The following is a 17,860-nucleotide window of genomic DNA, read 5'->3' on the forward strand; positions in this document are numbered from 1 at the left end:
TGAGAGGCAGAGGAGTGTTGCTGGTGGTGGGAATGCCTGGGGCAGGGACTCCCACACCCCTGTTCTTACAAATGGACAGAAGGCACTGCTTTTATGTTGTGGTGCTGCTTCTGTAGATGGCAGGGCTATTTTGAGGTTTATGGGAAGGCTAATCTACCTGTCTGCATGTTTTATATCAGCTTTGTTCCCAAAGAAGTGCAGAGGCTGGCTGTGAAATTCCAGCCTGCTTTAGTGCTTGGCAGTTTTGGGGAGAAATATTAATAATGCTGGCTTGGGAAGTGCATCCCATCTAAGGCTCAGCCCACACCGTGTGCTGGGGCTGGAAACTCCTGCTTTTCCTTACCCCACCAAGGTGGGGGCTCTTCCCTGCCCTGCAATGCAGCTCAGTGCTGTGTTCGGGGAGGACCAAGGCAAACTCCACTGCAGCCCACTCTGCCTGGTGCCACCACTGCAGAGATGCCAGCAGGAGCTCTCGGCTCTGCTTGAGCTTGGCTCTGCAGCAAGGTGCACAGCTCCAGAGGAAGGGTGGCTTTAACACCGGGTGGCTGCATGGACCTTCTGTTCCACCTTGTTTTCCCCCTTTGCCACCCCTGGTCTGTGGAGCAGCTCAGCACCCCATCACCACATCCTCACCCTGTGGGGTTTCAGGGCTGGATTCCTGGCCAGCAGAGACCAGACCTGCTCTGGGGTGATTTATTTTAGCAAATATGTGTCAGCTGAAGGGAATCCCGTTTGTGTTGCACAGCAGAGGAGCTTGGCCCTGTGTGCTCTCCTGGAGGAGCAGCCCAGGATGCAGGTGAGGGTTCCTCTGCTGCAGGCACAGCCAGGGTGGCCTGTGTTTGCCAGGCTGCTGTTGGCAAGGGCACAGGCTCATGCTGTGACCCTGGGGTGGAGGCTGGGAGCTGCCAGGCTGTGAAAGCCCAGGACAGCTGGGACAGGGATTTTCCTGCCTGGTGCTGAGCACAGTCCGGTAGAGAGGGTTAATGTAAACAGGCCAGGGGCTGCTGGGCTCAGCCTAGGGCAATGCTGGGGGATTGGGGTGGTTTTACACCAGCACAATCAGAATCAGAATTCAGCCCATAATTGTTTTGTCTTGATTAAAAAAAAAAAAAAAAAAGTAAAAAAAGCAGTGCTTATAGTGTAACATACACCAGTTTAAGTGAGATTAAGTCTTTAATTATTTAGCACTCTGCTGCTATTTGAACCTGATTCAAACTCAGTCATTTCCTTTACCAATACTCTAATTATGTTCTCCCTTTGATCTGCAGGACTGTGTGCAGTTAAACCAGTACAAGCTGCAGAGTGAAATAGGCAAGGTAAGTACTGGGGCTCCTGTTGGTCACACCAGCCTGTGTCACACATGTGAATAGGGCTGGAAAGGTTGTGCCAGCCCAAGGGACATCACTGGCCAAGGCTCCTTGCAAGCTGTGTTTGGGGTTTTTTGATTGTTTTTGAGAGTTTTTTCCATATTAGTTTGAGCAAGTTTTGTTCAAGGTCACAGTGGAGTTACTTCCTTTGAAATCTAGATTTATTTTTCCTCCCTCAGAAGGTGGTTAAGCTGGCTCCCTTTCAGGGCTGTTTGCTTGCCAAATGTAGCACTAAGAGCCTTTGATACATTAATACAACACAACAGGGAAAAAATAACCCAAAAAGATGGTCAGGGCAGGTGTTTGGTCCCCATCAGGACTAGTTAAAGTTTTTACGTCACGTGAAATGTCTGTTTAATTCTAGTGCATGTTTAAAAGCTGCAGGATGATTCAAAAGAGATTCCTGTAAAGTTATTTAGAGGTCTGGGCTGGTGAGCAGCTCAGACCCCTGCACATCTGGCCCTGTGCCACCGTTGCAGATGGCTCCACAAGCAGTGGTGCTGTCTGGAAGCTGTGTCTGCCTCTGCAGCTGGAACACTGCAGTCAGGGGAGGCTGCACCCTGAGCTGCAGAGACCGTCACCAAAAGTTGAATTAGCCCAAATGCCTCCAAAATGAGAGGCCCCAGGCTGTGGGATGGCACCCCCACCATCTGTGCCATGGGCTGTGCATTTGGCTGCTGGCAGGGGGGAGTAAGGCTGCAGGTACCACCCAGCAGGTGCCATCCCAAACTCACACACAGCTTCAGACCCACTTATGACTTTTGTATGATTTAAGAAGAGTGTGAAACCTTCTCTCAGGTGGATTTGTCCCTGCCTCCTTCCTTCCCTGTGGGTCACAGCAAGCGGGTGGGCACTGTGAGGTTGGTAGAGGGTCTGCTGTGCTTCTGCATCAGCCAGATGGCTTTTTAGTCTCCTCAGAGACTAGAACCTTATTTCAACTCTTAGTGAAGTCAAGAGAAATATTTTGAAGGCTCTGGTGTTCATCCCACTCGTTTATTGAACAGGCATCTGTCAGGGATAATACCTGATCGTGTCTTACTTGCATAAAATGAGTATTTTGAAAAAACAGCAGTTTGGATGGAGCTTGGCTTCAGACTGTCCCTGGAGCTGTGGGTACAGCAGCAGTCCAGGCCTGCATCTGCCTGGGCAGCAAGTGGCTGGTGGAACAGGAAAGGTGTTCATGCAGAATTTCCAAATTTGCACCAAAAAGAAATCTGATTGAAATGTTTTCTCTCTGCTCCCCACCCATCTGAGTTCAGACAGACATATGGTGGCTTTGGCTCAGGGCAGGAGGTGGTGGGCTAGTACTCAACCCCTCCGGACATGGATAATCCTCCAGTGGCTCCAGCAGAGCTGCCAAAACATCCAGCTTTGCTGTAGGGCCACACCACCTGCAAACTGCTCAGGGGTCAGCATGGCCTGGGGCCTTGGGGGCTGTTTTTTCCCCAGCTGTGGTCTACCAGCCTCGAGCAGCAAGAGGATGGGGTGAAGCTGCTGAACTGACCGTGCAATTCCCGTTTATTTTCAGGGTTCCTACGGCGTGGTGAAGCTGGCCTACAACGAGAACGATGACAAGTATTACGTAAGTGTGCCTCTGCTCTGCTCCTCTTGGCTGCTGCTGTCCCCCCTGGGACTGGCTGCTCTCTACCTGGCTGCTTTCAGCAGGTGCCCTTGTGATTTGGGTGGCTTGCAGGAGCTGAGGCTCCCGCTGGGCACGGCGCCTTACGTAACGGGCAGGCTGCAGGAGCATGCTGCTGGTCTGCCTGGGCATCTTCTAGCTGTGAAGCAGGTCACCTGGAATTAGAGGCGTGTGGGTGGTGGTATTCAGCACCTGCTGTGCATTGGAAGCCTGGCCTGGAAGGAGCAGGAGAGTTTTTTAAGGAAAAGGGGGTGTTTGTCAGGAAAATGCTGAGCAGTGGGGTGTGGCTGGGCAGTGCCAGGCTCCCTGCATCTCACCCCCGTGGGGGATGCCTGGGGGACACTGAACCAGGCTCACTGTCAGGGCATGAGGTGTAAGGTGCAAGACTGAAGGCAAATCTTGGGGTTTAACGAAGCCAGAGTTGGAGAGTTTCATATTCCAAAAGGCTGCTTATGCTGAAGGCTCCTGCTCCGGGCCTCCCCTTTCAGAGGGGGCTGAATCCCAGCCATCCCAGCTGGAATTCCTGTGAAATCTGCCTGCAGATGTGCTCATGTCCCTGGGCTTGTGCCTTGTGTCCACAGCTTTTTGCCCTGTGGCTTGTTTTGTTCAGTCTGAGAGCAGGAGCTGGAAGGAAGGGAGAACTTCCTTGCTTTGTGTGGCTGTGCCTGGAGGCTTCTGGTAAGAGCTTCCAGCAGTTTCTGATGGATCCCAGGGCAGGAATCTGCTGAGCAGAGCTGTGTGGTTGCAGGGCTGTTTAACCTCAACCCAACACAGCCCTGCTGCTCCGCACTGCATTTGGTGAGTGCCCTGCTGTTGCTCCTGCATGTGGATGAAAATGGGCCCATCAGAGCAGCCAGGCAGTCTCGTGTGCTGCTGCTTGTCCCTGCTGCCCTTGGGGCAAAGGGGGATGAGAATGTGCTGTGGAACATAAAGCATGCTCGTTCCCCACTGCTCCCCAGGTAGTCTTTCCTCCCTGACTCGTTATTACAAGTGACACACCAGGTTGGAATGGTCAGGTGGGAATTGTGTCCTTGTGGGTCTTCCTTGGCCTCTCTGTGCTTCCAGCAGGCGTGGAACTGCTGCAGGAATGTCTTGAAATGAAGGATGGAAGAGATGAGACAAAAATCTGGACAAGGTGCCCTGGAGCTGGCCAAGGAAAGGAGCCACAATTCTTTCCATCTCCCATCCTTTCCAAGCTGATTCACAGCTGCACCAGAGCTTTTTCCAGTGGCTCCTTTTCTGTGCTGCCCTCCAAATCCTCCCTGCCATGCCCTGCAGCAGGATGGTTTGTTCTTCAGAGAGTGATGGTGCCAGCCCTGGCTTCCCTCATCCATCTGTCCCACCAGCACAGGCATGCCAGCACCAGTAGCACAGAGTGGGAATGCATCGCATCCATAAATCATGTTTATTTCCAGCTGGAAATACTTTTCCTTTGAAAACTGTAATCCTTACGTTTTGGCACTGCCTTTTTGTTCAGGAAATGCCATTGAGGTGCCCAGTGGTGGGCAGGGCCTCCGTTACAGCTCAGCAGGGGAGAGCTGGGTTTAGGGCAGCATTGCCTGCTGCATTCCTGTCCCTGCTTTGGATGCAGACTGACCCCAGGGATGTAGATTTAGCTGGTCACATCAAAAGCAAAAGTGAAAGCCTGTGTGCAGGTTAGCCTGGTGTGTGCTAGTTAATCCCCACTTAATCTTGGTTTCTAATCTAAGCAGACACTTCAGAGGTGCTGCAGCCCGGGAGGGGCACCGTGCCTGGGGCTGTTTGAGCCTCACCTGAGGGCAGGCAGGGCACAAAGAGCCCCTTAGTGCCAGCCCTGCAGGGATGTGCTCTTTGCCTCACCCGTCCTCCTTTTGGGCTTGAGCTGGATCCTGGGCTGGGAAGGTGATCCTGGGCCGTGTATGGAGGGATGGGCCTCTCTGAACTCTGGTCCCATGTCCTTGTTCCCCTCTTGGCAGGGCAGGGGGAGCTGTCCCCTTCCCCAGTGCAGCCACATGCCTGGCACCCTCATCCTCCCAGCCCCCCGTGCTTGTTTTCTGGAGGGCAAGCCGTGGTGGAGACACCTCTGCCTTTCCTAAACATTCAGCCAGCTCAGGAGCTGGCAGATTTTTCAAATCTTCAGAAAAACAGTCGATTGTACAACTGGCTGTGGCTGCTTAGCTCTCCACCTGCCTAACCCTGGAGCTCTCTCCCAGAGCTGAGACAGCTTCCATCCTGCCCTGCTTATCCTTCCCTTCCCTGTTCCTCAGCAGTGCACCCCGGGGGTACCTAGTGACTCTTACCAGCAGTTAATAGAAGCAATTGGGATTCTAATAGTTGGGAATGGCCTTTTCTGTGTGTTTGTTTTCCCCCAGATTTAGCTCTGGATGGTGTTTTTTGTCTCAGTGGTGAAAAGCAATAAGAAGTAATTGGAGGAAATCAGCCCTTGGTTGGCCTTTAGTGGGCAAGGCCAGGTTGGATGGGGCTTGGAGCACTCTGGTCTAGTGGAAGGTGTCCTTCCCCTGTCAGGGAGATGGAACTGATGATCTTTAAGGTCCCTTCCAACCCGAGTCATTCTGTGATATTCTGCTTCTATAACAGATTTTCATTTGCAGTGGTTCAGCATGAGGCCAGGGTGTTGCTGCCTTCTTTACTGTCTTTAAGCTAGTGTGCTGCAATAACAAGGACCAAAATTGTAAAGAAATAAGAAAAAAATATTATTTAGGGGTATAATTCAGTGTGGCTCCTGATTCTTGCTGAGGTGTGGGACCCTCTGCTAGGTCCCTTCAAAAAGGCAGAGTTTATAGGGAGCAAGGACTGAATACAGCTCCTGTCAAAGCCAAAGGAAAGATTGCTGCTGCTTTAATGAGTCTTGGATCTGGCCTAGAATTAGGAAAAACTCTCAAGAAAAAAATTCAACCACCTCATTTGGGAAAAAATGTAGATGGGTTATGTTTACTTTGTGGGTTTTTTACCTTCCATTAAAAATGAGGGAGTGCTTCTAAGAGCTTTGCCCTTGATTGCTGTGAGCACCACAGTGCCTGGGAGGGCTGTGAAGTGTCCTGGCTCACATCACTGGATGCAGGCAATGTGTTAGACCATGGAAACTGGAATTTCTGCAGCAGGTATGTGAGCCAGTGCTCCCTCCAAGGAGCAGACCCCGCTGGAAAGCAGAGCTGGCTGCCAGAGCAGAGGACCCTGCTGCTCCTGGGGCACATGAAGCTGTTACAGCAGCATCTCTGGGGCTCTGCCAAGGAACCCTTTACACTGGAAAGGTTTCAGTGTCTCAGTTTGAAGGAGATGCTTTGACGATGACTAAGGGAAAAATCAAAGGCCAAGTTCTGTGAAAAAGCAGCAAATAAAAAGCAAAGGCAAATGTGTCCGAGCAGAGATCTAGACTGGAATCATCGGGCTGATGGAATTTGATTCTTTGAAGCCTCAGGTCATGTCTTCCTCCTATTTTCAATCTCTACATCAGCTTGCAAAGAAAAGGGATTATGATGGGCATTTGTTATGCTACTGCTGGAATAAGGCAACAGCATTTAGGTTGTGAGTGGATTTTTCTTTTTTTCATCCTTCTTTTTAAATCTTGTTTCCTAAGAAACAAGATTTGTGTGATTGTGCTCTCTGCCTCTGTTTGTACCTAACAATCTTTGCATGGAGAGCTCTTTCCTACCAAGTCTCAGTGATGGGGAGAAATTCCTTCCAGGTTTATGAAAGGAGTGGCTGAACAAAGGGCTGCTGCTGAGAAGGTGGCCAGCAGCAAGCCTTGAACTTTCCAGCCTCTGGAGAACCCGCTTTGGTTGCCATCCAGGCGGGAAGGGAAGGCACAGCTCCTGCATTTCCCATCCTCTGGCTCAGTAACAGCTGCTGAACCACTGCCAGCTGCACTCCAGAGCAGTGGGCAGCAGGGAACTGCTCTCTGGCTCAGTGTAACACCCTGTGCTGTTCAGCTGAAGGCTTTGAGGGGCTGGGTTACCCGGGGTAGCAGCAGGATCCTCGGGAGGCAGCTGGGGACAGGTGAGCTCCAGGACAGCATCCCTGGCACTGCAGGGATGGGGCACTGCCTGATGATGGAATTCTTCTGGAGGGACAAAAGGTGACAAACACAGGAGCAGGATTTTAAGGCCATGGCAGCTAAGCCTGTCTGGTTTAGGATTTTCTTTCAGGCAATAACACTCCTCTTTGCCAGCAGATCTTCCCTCTCAGCTGCTTTGTCTGAGGGATGTTGTTGTTAGGCAGGACAGGTGAAGAAGGGCTGGAAACACTCTCTGGTTTGTTCAGCATTCCCACAGTGTGTCCTCATGCACTAGCAGAGGATTTAGGTGGTTAGTAGGGATCTTTGAGCAGCATCCCACTCCCCTGGGAGCTGTAGGTAGGGACTGTGCACAGGCTTCTGCCCTTGCAGTTCCAGTCTCTCCCTTAACAAATAAAATGACATTCTGAGCACTGTGAGACCATCACCAAGGACAGGTGATAAGTTCACTTGGCTCAATCATTTTGTCACCCTTCCCTCCCAAAACTAATGGCCTTTTTGCCCTTGTCATCACCCACAGCTTGTGGTCCCGATGCTGTGAAAGCTGCTGTGTCCCAGGCATTCCTCCTCTCCATAAGCCTGGGATCTCCTTTCCCTTAGGCAGCTTCCCTGTGGCTTCCAGCTGTAGGGTTGATAGGAAGAGAGCAGTAAACTTAGATAATAAACCTACAGCAGAGAAAAGCACACAGTTCCTGCTGTTTCTCAAAGGGAAATGTCAAGACCCGTGTCCACGCGGGAGCAGTCGGGAGGAGGATGTGTGGAGGAAATCTCCAGGCTCCCTCTTTTCCTGAGAAGACTGAAGCAACACTTGCCTGTGCAAAGGGAAATCCCTCAGTTTGGCTCCGAGCTGGTTCTTTATCAGAAAGGCATTATCTGGGTAATTAGCTCTGCCTGTGAGTACAAATGTCTCTGTCTCTGTCACGCATGGAGCCCAGAAGGAGAGGTTTGCTGAAGCATCCCTGAGATGCTCCCATTACAGCAGCCACGATTCAGGAGGAAGCCTGGTCCTGCCAGCTCACTGTAATTAAAGTGAGGCTTCACAGCCACATGCCCTCCTCTCTGCTCTTGTGGTAATTAAGTGGTTCTGGCCTGCTGCATGATGAATTTGCTTTTTGTCCCTCTTTGAGTGTGTCAGCGCAGTGAGACAGGTCCTCTCTTCTGACCCAGCCCTGCTTGTGCAGGAGCAGATACTGGTGCTTCAAAACTGGCATAAGCATATCCTGGTGCTTCTTTCCAGCAGTAGTGGTGCTTTGCAGTCAACTTTCCTACGATGCAGTAACCCCCCACTGCCCCTCAAGTGTCCTTCAAGGCGTTTGGGTGACAGCAGTAGCTCCTGTTCCCTCCATTTCTGCCCTCAAGAGCAAGTCTTGTCTTAGCTATTGCTCCTCTCTGTGCCTTCCTGCTCCCTCCAGCTTCTCCTGGGAAGGACTATCCTGATGTGGGCATGGCTGCTGGTGGTAGTTCAGTTCCTCAGGCTGAGGCCCCCAAGCTCCCAAACTTAGGAGTTTTCACCAGCAAATCGCTTCTTCTGTTTTGTCCTTTTTCTGAAGCTCCTTGCCAGAAGGCAGCAAGGACTCAAGATGGGATTGGAGCAAGAAGAGAGTTCTCCTTCTGGGTTGGCAATGGTTGAAAGAGAAATGGATGTACCAATTCCTTTGATTTTTCTCATAAATTTTCATGATGGAGAGATAAAATGGGAAGCGTAGGAAGTCCTCCAGGCTTGGTCCTGGCCGTATTTGGAGGTGGTTGTGCACATCTTGGATCCTTTTTCAGCAGACCATGAGTCATTTGGCTGCCTCTATTGGACACAGAGCTGTGCTAAGTCAAAGATAAGCACTTCTGAGTCTGTCTCTCAACACCATCATTTCTAACAGTTGGTTTGGAGCTGTCAGGCAGGATTGAAACACTGCACAGTGTCTCTTCTCAATTACACGGGTGCAAATCCAGAGGATTTCACTGGATCAGTACCAAAAATAACAATCCTTTCAGCAAGCCGTGAACCTGGCTGCAGTGGGAGCACTGATGGGAGGTGGGGATGTTTGGGCACGTGGTGCCATCATTGCCAGGAACAACAGCTTGGGAAGGAGCTCACTGGAATGGCTTTGGTGACCTGTTCCTGGTATGAGTGTTAAAAACAGGTAGTGGGCAAAGACCTTGCCTCTGTGAATTCCTGGGAGTTTGACTGTCCTGCAGGACTCCTTGGTTGCTTAGATTGTGTAGGAGTCACTCCAGTGTGAATTGCATATTGGATGCTGTATTAATAGGAGTAACCCCTTAGGCTAGGGGAAGGAGTGAGTGACCATCCCAGCTCCTGGAAGCACAGACTGTTTTCCCAAGCAAATTGTACCATGAGCTGGTTTCTCATTAAATATTCATCTGCTGAGCCACTTGGGGGGTTTGAGTGGCCCTCCTAAAGGTTATTAATGCACAGAGCAGATGGAGACACAAAGACTGTTTATTAAATTCAGGCTGCCTTTTGCCACTGTGCTAATGCCAGCTGGATGGCAGGGAGAATTGCCCTGACCCCTTCCCACGCCTCAGCTGCCTGGGTTCAGTTTCCTTCTTATACCCCCTGACAAGACAAAACATAAGATGAAGCAGCCTTGAAGTGGCTCTGAGCTGGGGCATGGCCATAACATCATCCAAAGCAGTGGGTCAGCCAGAGGAACCCACCTCTTCCCTCATGCTTCTGCCCCAAATGCAGAAATTGGGCTCCTTTTTCTTTGTCCGTTTGAAAATAAATCAAAGAAAGATGAATGGAACAAATGGTTAGCAGTGCTTTCAGGAAAGCCTGGGTCAGTGTCTGTCTGGTGTGGCCACCACTGACCAGGACCCTTCTCTAGGATGAGCAGCAGCCCTGAGCCAGTGCCCGATGCCCAGCATGCTCCAGGTCACAGCAATCAGCTCTTTGGCTCTTGCTCAGTTTTAACACTGCTTTTTTTCCTTCCTCCAGGCTATGAAAGTCCTTTCCAAAAAGAAGCTCTTGAAGCAGTATGGATTTCCACGTGGGTATCTCACATTTAGAGGTCTGCCTGTTGTCCTCAGCCAGATCTCTCTGTAGAAACATGGTCTGCAAGGAGCGCAGAACTTGGCCTCCTGTGGCAGCTGCCCATGTAGCTGGGAGCTGGTTAGAAGGGGGTGGTGAGGGGGCAGATACAGCCTCAGGGAAATTCAACACACTCAGTAATGAGATTCCTGCTCTGGTTTTTTGTGAGTCTCTTTGAAGTGGTGACTCTTCCATGTTCACCATTTATGAAGCCTAATTAGGCCCTGGAAGTTAGGCAGGGTGCTGCTCTCCTCTCCTTACCCCTGGGATAACACTTGGGTGCAGGTTGGGCCATGGGATGCCCCAGACCCATCTGGGAGCAGCTGGTCTGAGTGGGACTTGGAGAGCTCAGTTCCAGGTGGGAGACTGCAGAGCTTTGGGATGAGAGCAGGGTGGTGAGATCTTCCAGAACAGCTGGAGGAGTGTGCAGAGGGAACAGTGGCTGCTCATCCTGTCTGCAGGGGCTGCTGCCAAATGAGGAATTCTTCACTGTGCTGTCACACTTGCAGGTCGGCCTCCTCCCAGAGGCTCAAAAGCATCCTCTGGAGAGCAGCCCAAGCCCATGGCACCCCTGGACAGAGTCTATCAGGAAATAGCCATCCTAAAGAAGCTGGACCACATCAATATCGTTAAGCTGATAGAGGTGAGCTGCTTCTCCACCCTAAGTTGTGCCGAAACGAATCTGGTTTGTATTGCAACAAGAGGATTTTTTCTTGAACTGCTCCTACTTCAGCCAGAATTGGTTTAAAATAGATGTTCAGAAATTTAGGCTGGTGATGCCAAGCAAAGTCTTACTGACTGTGTAGGACAAACTGCCCTCTCACCCTGAGCTCTGGGCTGGTGCCCAGGAGAAGACAGCTCACTGTGCTGGTAGAAGTAGCAGTGAGCTTTGATCACTGAAACTTGTGTGCAGACAAGCCTGGGAAGGTGCACAAGTGCAAGGCTTCAGTGCCATTTTCATTATTGACTGGGGTCAGATTAGGACAAGCAGTGCCTTCATTGGTAGGCTGTTTCTCCAAATACAGGCAGAAGCCCAGATTTTTCTGGAGACATGAAAATCTGTCCTCCAAAACCCCCCCAAAAACCCTGTCCTCCAAAACCCCTCCAAATTCTCTGCATGGCTCTCTAAATATTATCCTAAATCATTCTCAGTGGTCTGCAGCTCAGCACAGTATACTGGGAGTGTTACTTGCTTAAAAATCTTTTTTCCTGCTGTTTTTCACTTTTTTCCTCTTTCCCCTTATTTCTCTGTGATCTCTCAGGTCCTTGATGATCCTGCAGAGGACAACTTGTACATGGGTATGTGAGTCTCATAAGCTAACAGAACCATCTGGGCTGGGGCCTAGTGATGCAAGTGACACCTGCCAGGACTCGGGGTCAGTGCGGGAGGAAACTTGTGCCAACTTCAGCAGAGTTGTTTTTTGGTTTTTTTTTTTTTCTGCCAAGTTTAAGCGCCTGTAAATGCAGCTGGGATGGAGAGGCCCCGTGCAGTAGGGTAAGGCAACCTTGTGTCAGTACAGCTGTGCACATCTCTTTGCCATGGGGACACTGAAAAGACCTGACAGCTGCTCTGCCCTCCCCTCTGTGGAGCTGATTGCAGTCCCAGAGCCAGGAGGGGAGAGAAGGGTGCAGGATGGTTTCCTTGTCCTACTGCTATGAAACTTCTGTAGGCTGTGGATAGTGGTAGTCACTCCAGTCTTGCCTGGGAGTGTTCCCTGTGACCTCTGCAGAGACTCTGACCACCCTGGTGAGCCTCAGGGCTTCCTAAGGGAGCAGCACTCCCACCTTTGGTGGGGAAGCCATGCTTGACTGGCTGTTTATGCATTGGGCGAGGGAATTCCACCCATTTTGTCTTCCTCTCCTCCAAACCCCGGCAGTGCCAGCCATCCCTAACCCCCATTTGGGTAAAACATTGAGGACAGGCCTGGGAGGCCCTGAGGTGCCCTCTGAGATGGGCTGGAGGAGGGGATGACTGAGCCTTTTACATCTCTGCTTCCCCAAACTGTTTCCTGATGAAGCAGGTTCAAAGACTGCTCCTCATGAAATAGTTATGGGACGCTTCTGAAGCTGCCTGAAGGAGGACTCTGCCTAGCAAATGAAGCAATTTGCCTTTGAAAGGCCACTTTTCCCTTTGGGCTGAAGCCCTAGTGGCATCTGGCAGCATCTCAAAGTGATGGCACTGGTGGTGGGGAGGGTGACTGAGGCTGTTGTTTGAAGGCCTGAACTCCTGGGGGTGGAGGAGAGGGGAGAGATGAGGTAGAAAGCTGCAGAATGGAAAAAAAATCCCAAAACTAAACCAAGCTCTATCTGTGGAGTAAGAGAACCATCCCAGAAATATCAGCAACAGCAGCAGGACAGGTGGGGAGTCTCCTGGTCCTATTGGGGGTTGTGCTGGTCCCTGAGTGACAAGCAGTGGCCATGTCCCTGTTGTCCATGTTCCATCACCTCTTTCCTCTGCCTGGGATTCCCTGGAGTTCAGGCACATCAAGCTCCTGCCCCTGCAGTTCCCTTGGCAGAAGGAGTAGCACTGCTCAGGGCTGAACCTCCTGCAAGTGGGTTTGCACCCTCCTGCTGCTGCCCCAGCTGATGATAACTGCACCTTTCTCCTTCCAAAAATGCCCCCCACTGCAGAGCAGATCTAGAGGAAGTGGTGTTTGCTCCTTGCCTGTGACTGCTGGGATCAGGCACTGCTGTGAGCAGTTGGCTGTGTGTCACTGGGATGGGATGTCAGCAGGCACCGAGCAACCTGCCAAGGTACAGGGTGGTTGAATAATGAAGTGCTTCCACAAGCTGCAGCTCCTGGAGGGCAAGATGAGCCAATTCAGCCTGAATTGGCTGCCCTGTGTGTTTGTACCTTCAGAGGATCCCACCCCCCAGTGCTTTGGGGAGGGGATCTGCTCTATTTTTTGGGAGGTGCAAGAAATCCCCCTGTAATTCATGGGGAAAGAGCTCTCCTCCTCTAGATAAAAGCAGATCCTTCTCCTGTTTGCAGAACAGGGCAGAGCAGGATCACAAAAACCCTTCTCCCCAACCTCCTAATCAGGCACACAAAGTCATGTGCTCTGCAAACCTCAACTCACACCAGCAAATCCTCTTCAGTGGCTCCTGCCAGGGAGTGTTTGGCTCTGACAAAGCTGTAGCTGTGCTGCTGATTGACACAGCAGAAATGGAGCAGCATGTTCTTACAGCATCTCCTTTGCTATCAGCAATTTAGTGGAAATATCACACCAAACACCCTCCCTTGGAGGTACCACAGGGCTCAAATCAACCAGGGCTGATAGCAGAGCAGCAGCACTGTGGTTGATAAATTAGCACCCACTGTCTCCCTGTACAGAGCTGCCAGGAGAGGGGATATTTGTCTGAGCTGAAGAGATGAATATTTTCATTTTACATCCTCCGGTGTCCTTGTCGTGGGTGAGGGAAGAGAAATGAGTGGAGATAAATTGATTTTGCAGGTATGGGAATGGATGTGTTTTTGTAGGTGATGAATAACAAATAAGCCCAGGCTGCTCTTCTCATTCATTCATGGTTTATTTCCTTCTCTTGCAGTGTTTGACCTCATGAGGAAAGGGTAAGTAGCCCTCCTGGGACCCCTCCTGTTGAAAATTTTGGTGTTCATCCTCAGGTTCCCATGTGAAATGGAGGTTTGATACGCCCACTGGGGCAAACCCTGTCAGCAGGGGAGGCAAAACCCAGCTTTGCACTGCTGCAGCCTGGAATGATGTGGTGAAGAGAAATGGGCTGGGAGGACCTATCCTGGTGCCAGACTCTGATGTGGAAAACAAATTCTATGACAGTTCCTCATCAGGTGGCTGTAAGAAAAGGTTTGAATAGGAATATTCTGCTGGGTTCCAGCCACACTGTGGCTTCCTCTGATACAAGGGGTGTGTGGTTGCATCAAGGTCTGCTTGCCACCTGCTGCCTTACTTTGCCCTCAGCACTAACCTCTCATGGGAAGCTGTTCTGTTGGCACATTTCTTTTGCATAGTAGAAGAAGGATAAGGTGGTAAGAGATTCCTCACTGCTCTTTGCTACACCTGCACTGATTCTGCAGCTCTGCAGCCCCAGTGAGGTCATCATTTCTGTGCCAAGGATGGAGGAGATTCCCTGAGGGGTTATTTTTCTCTCTGGCCCCATGAACAAGCTGCCAGCTCCAGTGGATTGCTGGCAAGAGGCTCCCCAGTCTCCCTGGGGATCAGAGTGATGCCTGACCTGTAGGACAGGGAGCTCCTGTAAACAGCTGAGGCTGGGGAGCCTGTGGCTCATCCAAGTGCAGCCTGGCTGCCTCTGGCAGGAGGCAATTAGACTCCATTAGTGGCTCTGCCAGCCCTGCTCTCACATTACTTCTCCCTGGATTCAGCAACAGAAAAATGTGCATAAAAGAGGGAGGGAAGGCAGTGGCAGGAAAACACAAATGGGAGATGAAGGTCATCAATCAAATGGGCAGCCAGGGAGAAGAGGGAAATGCTGCAGGAAGGATTTGCTGCTGGGTGCTGAGGGGAACAGCCTCAGAGCCTGGTTTTGGCAATGGGCTGTTCTCTGGCAGGGTTTGGCTTGCCAGGATGGTGTTCCAGGAGCACTCAGTCAAACCCAGCTCCAGTCAGTGGCTGTATGTCCACATGCAGAGCCAAGCTGCTGCGCACTGGCAGGATTTGCCCCCAGGGCAGTGAGGTCCTCAGCTCCAGCCATTCATCCACGGGGGAACAGCAGATGCTGACTAGCTCTTACAGCCTCTTTGCCCTCAGCTTTCAGCAGGCACAGGCAGAAGAGGGGCTTGTAGAGGAGACTGTGCATCCCTCAGCAGTGGCAGCATTCAAAGGAAAGGAGAGGAGAAGCTGACCAGGTAACCTTGGCTGTTCAGGGATGAATGGCTGAGCTCTGGTGGTGGCTGAACCCTGAGCAGCTAAATTGGCTTTTAAAGCAGTTTAGCACAAAGCACAGAAAATATTCCCATTTAACCTTTGAGCCAGTGGTTCATGTCTAGATTCTGCCTCGGTGGAGACCATCTGCACAGTGATATTGTGTCAGGACTCAGCCCCAGCAGGCAGGACATGCAGCACACAGCAACAGGCACTGTCCCCACTGCTGACTGGGATCTCATGGCAATGCTGGTGCTCACAGCCATGGGCAGCTTCAGCAGGAAGCCAAAGGCCAGGTCCAGCTTTGTTCTTCTCCCATTGGGACTGTCAGTGAGTAGTGTTTGTCTTATTTTGTGCAGACATCAGCAGTTAATCCTGATGCTGATGAGGGCTCTGTGGCTCCTGCTGGCTCAGGGACTATGCAAAGCCACCCATCACTAGCCAAGCTCAGTAACCAAAGCATCACCACCTCCAGGAGGACTGGGCACACCTCCACCCTGTGTCACAGCACCCAGAGCCTTTCGGGAGCCTGGCCCTCAGTGCTGGGACGTGGTGATGGAGAGCAAACTCCTCCAGCAAGGGGTGTTCCTGCCCTTGTGCAGAGCACTGAGTGGCTGTCCCTGTCCCCAACAGGCCTGTCATGGAGGTGCCCAGTGAGCAGCCCTTCAGCGAGGAGCAGGCTCGGCTCTACTTCCGAGACATCGTCCTGGGCATCGAGTACTGTGAGTAGCCAGCACTGGCAGTGCCCTGCAGAGGGTCTGCTCGGCCCCCTGTGGGGGAAATAGATGTACAGAAAATTCTCAAAGCCTGACAGGAGGCTCACACTGTGTGCATCTGTATGCAAACTATGAGATAAGAAATGCTGACTTAGAAATGCCATGGAACAGGACAGACATGGTTGAGAGAGAAATGGAAATAAAAACAAGTTTCAAAGGATGGCCTTGCAAAAAAGACTGGATACTTTAGAGAAATGAAACTATGAAAGATGTGTTGTAGTAGGACCCACAAGAGGAAATTTTAGTTGATTGGCTTTAAAGCATTTACAGCATGGTGTGGCTAAAGCTCATAGGCCAAGAAACACTTCCAGTGTATTGCAATTAGGAGATAACTGGCTTCTAATTGTGATGGTGTGAATTATAACATCTGTATTGTCTCACCCTTCACATGAGACTGAAAATAGAATAAAAGTTTTTTAAATGCCTCTCAGTTGCCCCATCTCTGGGTCAGAAAAGGGTATTGTCCCACACCCCTGCTCAGCTGGAGAGGGGCATCTTGGCCCTGGGGGGCTGTTGGATGAGCCAGAGAGGTCCCCTTGGATTGCCTGTGATGGGGCTGCCATTGGAGCTGGCCCCACTCAGCTTGGGTTTACCCAGGAAGTGTCACAGAGCCCTTAGAAAGGACATTGCCTATCTTTTTTCTTCCTTTTATTTCTTTTTGGAGACTGTCTTTCAAGGCAACAGCAGAGCCAGAAAATGGGTATTTGTAGTGTCATGGATTCAGACAGTCAGCTTCAGCTGGAACAAATCCCTGTCCCTGGCTTAGCAGGGCAAGCACTGGCCATGGCAGAGCTGGTGAGCAGCACAGGGAGGATGTCTGTCCTTGTCCCCCTGTGCCGAGCCCATCTGAGTGACTCCCTGTGTGTCTGTCCTTGTCCCCCTGTGCCGAGCCCATCTGAGTGACTCCCTGTGTGTCTGTCCCTGTGCAGAGCCCATCTGAGTGACTCCCTGTGTGTCTGTCCCTGTGCCGAGCCCATCTGAGTGACTCCCTGTGTGTCTGTCCCTGTGCAGAGCCCATCTGAGTGACTCCCTGTGTGTCTGTCCCTGTTCTCCCCCTGTGCAGAGCCCATCTGAGTGACTCCCTGTGTGTCTGTCCTTGTCCCCCTGTGCAGAGCCCATCTGAGTGACTCCCTGTGTGTCTGTCCCTGTGCAGAGCCCATCTGAGTGACTCCCTGTGTGTCTGTCCCTGTGCAGAGCCCATCTGAGTGACTCCCTGTGTGTCTGTCCCTGTGCAGAGCCCATCTGAGTGACTCCCTGTGTGTCTGTCCTTGTCCCCCTGTGCCGAGCCCATCTGAGTGACTCCCTGTGTGTCTGTCCCTGTGCAGAGCCCATCTGAGTGACTCCCTGTGTGTCTGTCCCTGTGCCGAGCCCATCTGAGTGACTCCCTGTGTGTCTGTCCCTGTGCAGAGCCCATCTGAGTGACTCCCTGTGTGTCTGTCCCTGTTCTCCCCCTGTGCAGAGCCCATCTGAGTGACTCCCTGTGTGTCTGTCCTTGTCCCCCTGTGCAGAGCCCATCTGAGTGACTCCCTGTGTGTCTGTCCCTGTGCAGAGCCCATCTGAGTGACTCCCTGTGTGTCTGTCCCTGTGCAGAGCCCATCTGAGTGACTCCCTGTGTGTCTGTCCCTGTGCAGAGCCCATCTGAGTGACTCCCTGTGTGTCTGTCCCTGTGCCGAGCCCATCTGAGTGACTCCCTGTGTGTCTGTCCCTGTGCAGAGCCCATCTGAGTGACTCCCTGTGTGTCTGTCCCTGTGCAGAGCCCATCTGAGTGACTCCCTGTGTGTCTGTCCTTGTGTTTCAATTGCCAAAGAGCTTTTGATTAGATCCATTAACAGTAGCTCATAAAGCAGCTCCTAAATCTCTTAGGTTGGATGGGCTCTTGTGGATTAATAACTAGACAATCAAGAAAGTTGGAATACAGCTTTCACAACTGAGGAAAGTCACCAGTACAGTTAAACAGGAGCCCATAATGTGGGCTGGGTTGTTCAGTGTATTCCTAAATGACCAGAAAAAGGGTAGAGAACAATAAGAGAGATTGATGATGGCACTGGGTTATTCAGGATAGTTGTTAGTACTGACTGGGAAGACTGGCAGGAAAATGCCATGATAGCAAGTGGTGGCATGATAAAATGACAGATAAAAATTCATGTTGCTGACTGCAGGG

General features: G+C 51.3%; 1 protein-coding gene and 1 long non-coding RNA gene across 9 annotated transcripts in view; both read left to right on the forward strand.

The window, feature by feature from the left end:
• Positions 1 to 17,860, forward strand: part of CAMKK1 (calcium/calmodulin dependent protein kinase kinase 1) — a 90,632-nt gene that overhangs the window by 47,155 nt on the left and 25,617 nt on the right. For all 8 annotated transcript variants that reach the window (XM_068210219.1, XM_068210224.1, XM_068210225.1 and 5 more), the window contains exons 3-9: positions 1,269 to 1,316; positions 2,896 to 2,949; positions 9,972 to 10,023; positions 10,574 to 10,707; positions 11,327 to 11,363; positions 13,614 to 13,635; positions 15,557 to 15,645. In XM_068210219.1, coding sequence (XP_068066320.1) covers positions 1,269 to 1,316; positions 2,896 to 2,949; positions 9,972 to 10,023; positions 10,574 to 10,707; positions 11,327 to 11,363; positions 13,614 to 13,635; positions 15,557 to 15,645 — 436 coding nt within the window. The remainder of the gene's footprint in view (positions 1 to 1,268; positions 1,317 to 2,895; positions 2,950 to 9,971; positions 10,024 to 10,573; positions 10,708 to 11,326; positions 11,364 to 13,613; positions 13,636 to 15,556; positions 15,646 to 17,860) is intronic.
• On the forward strand, positions 14,136 to 15,371 carry LOC137485634 (uncharacterized). The gene is made up of 2 exons (XR_011005402.1): positions 14,136 to 14,458; positions 14,492 to 15,371. It is a non-coding gene; the product is annotated as an uncharacterized lncRNA (long non-coding RNA).

The sequence above is a fragment of the Anomalospiza imberbis genome, chromosome 20 (genome assembly GCF_031753505.1).
Source record: "Anomalospiza imberbis isolate Cuckoo-Finch-1a 21T00152 chromosome 20, ASM3175350v1, whole genome shotgun sequence".
Lineage (NCBI taxonomy): Eukaryota > Metazoa > Chordata > Aves > Passeriformes > Viduidae > Anomalospiza > Anomalospiza imberbis.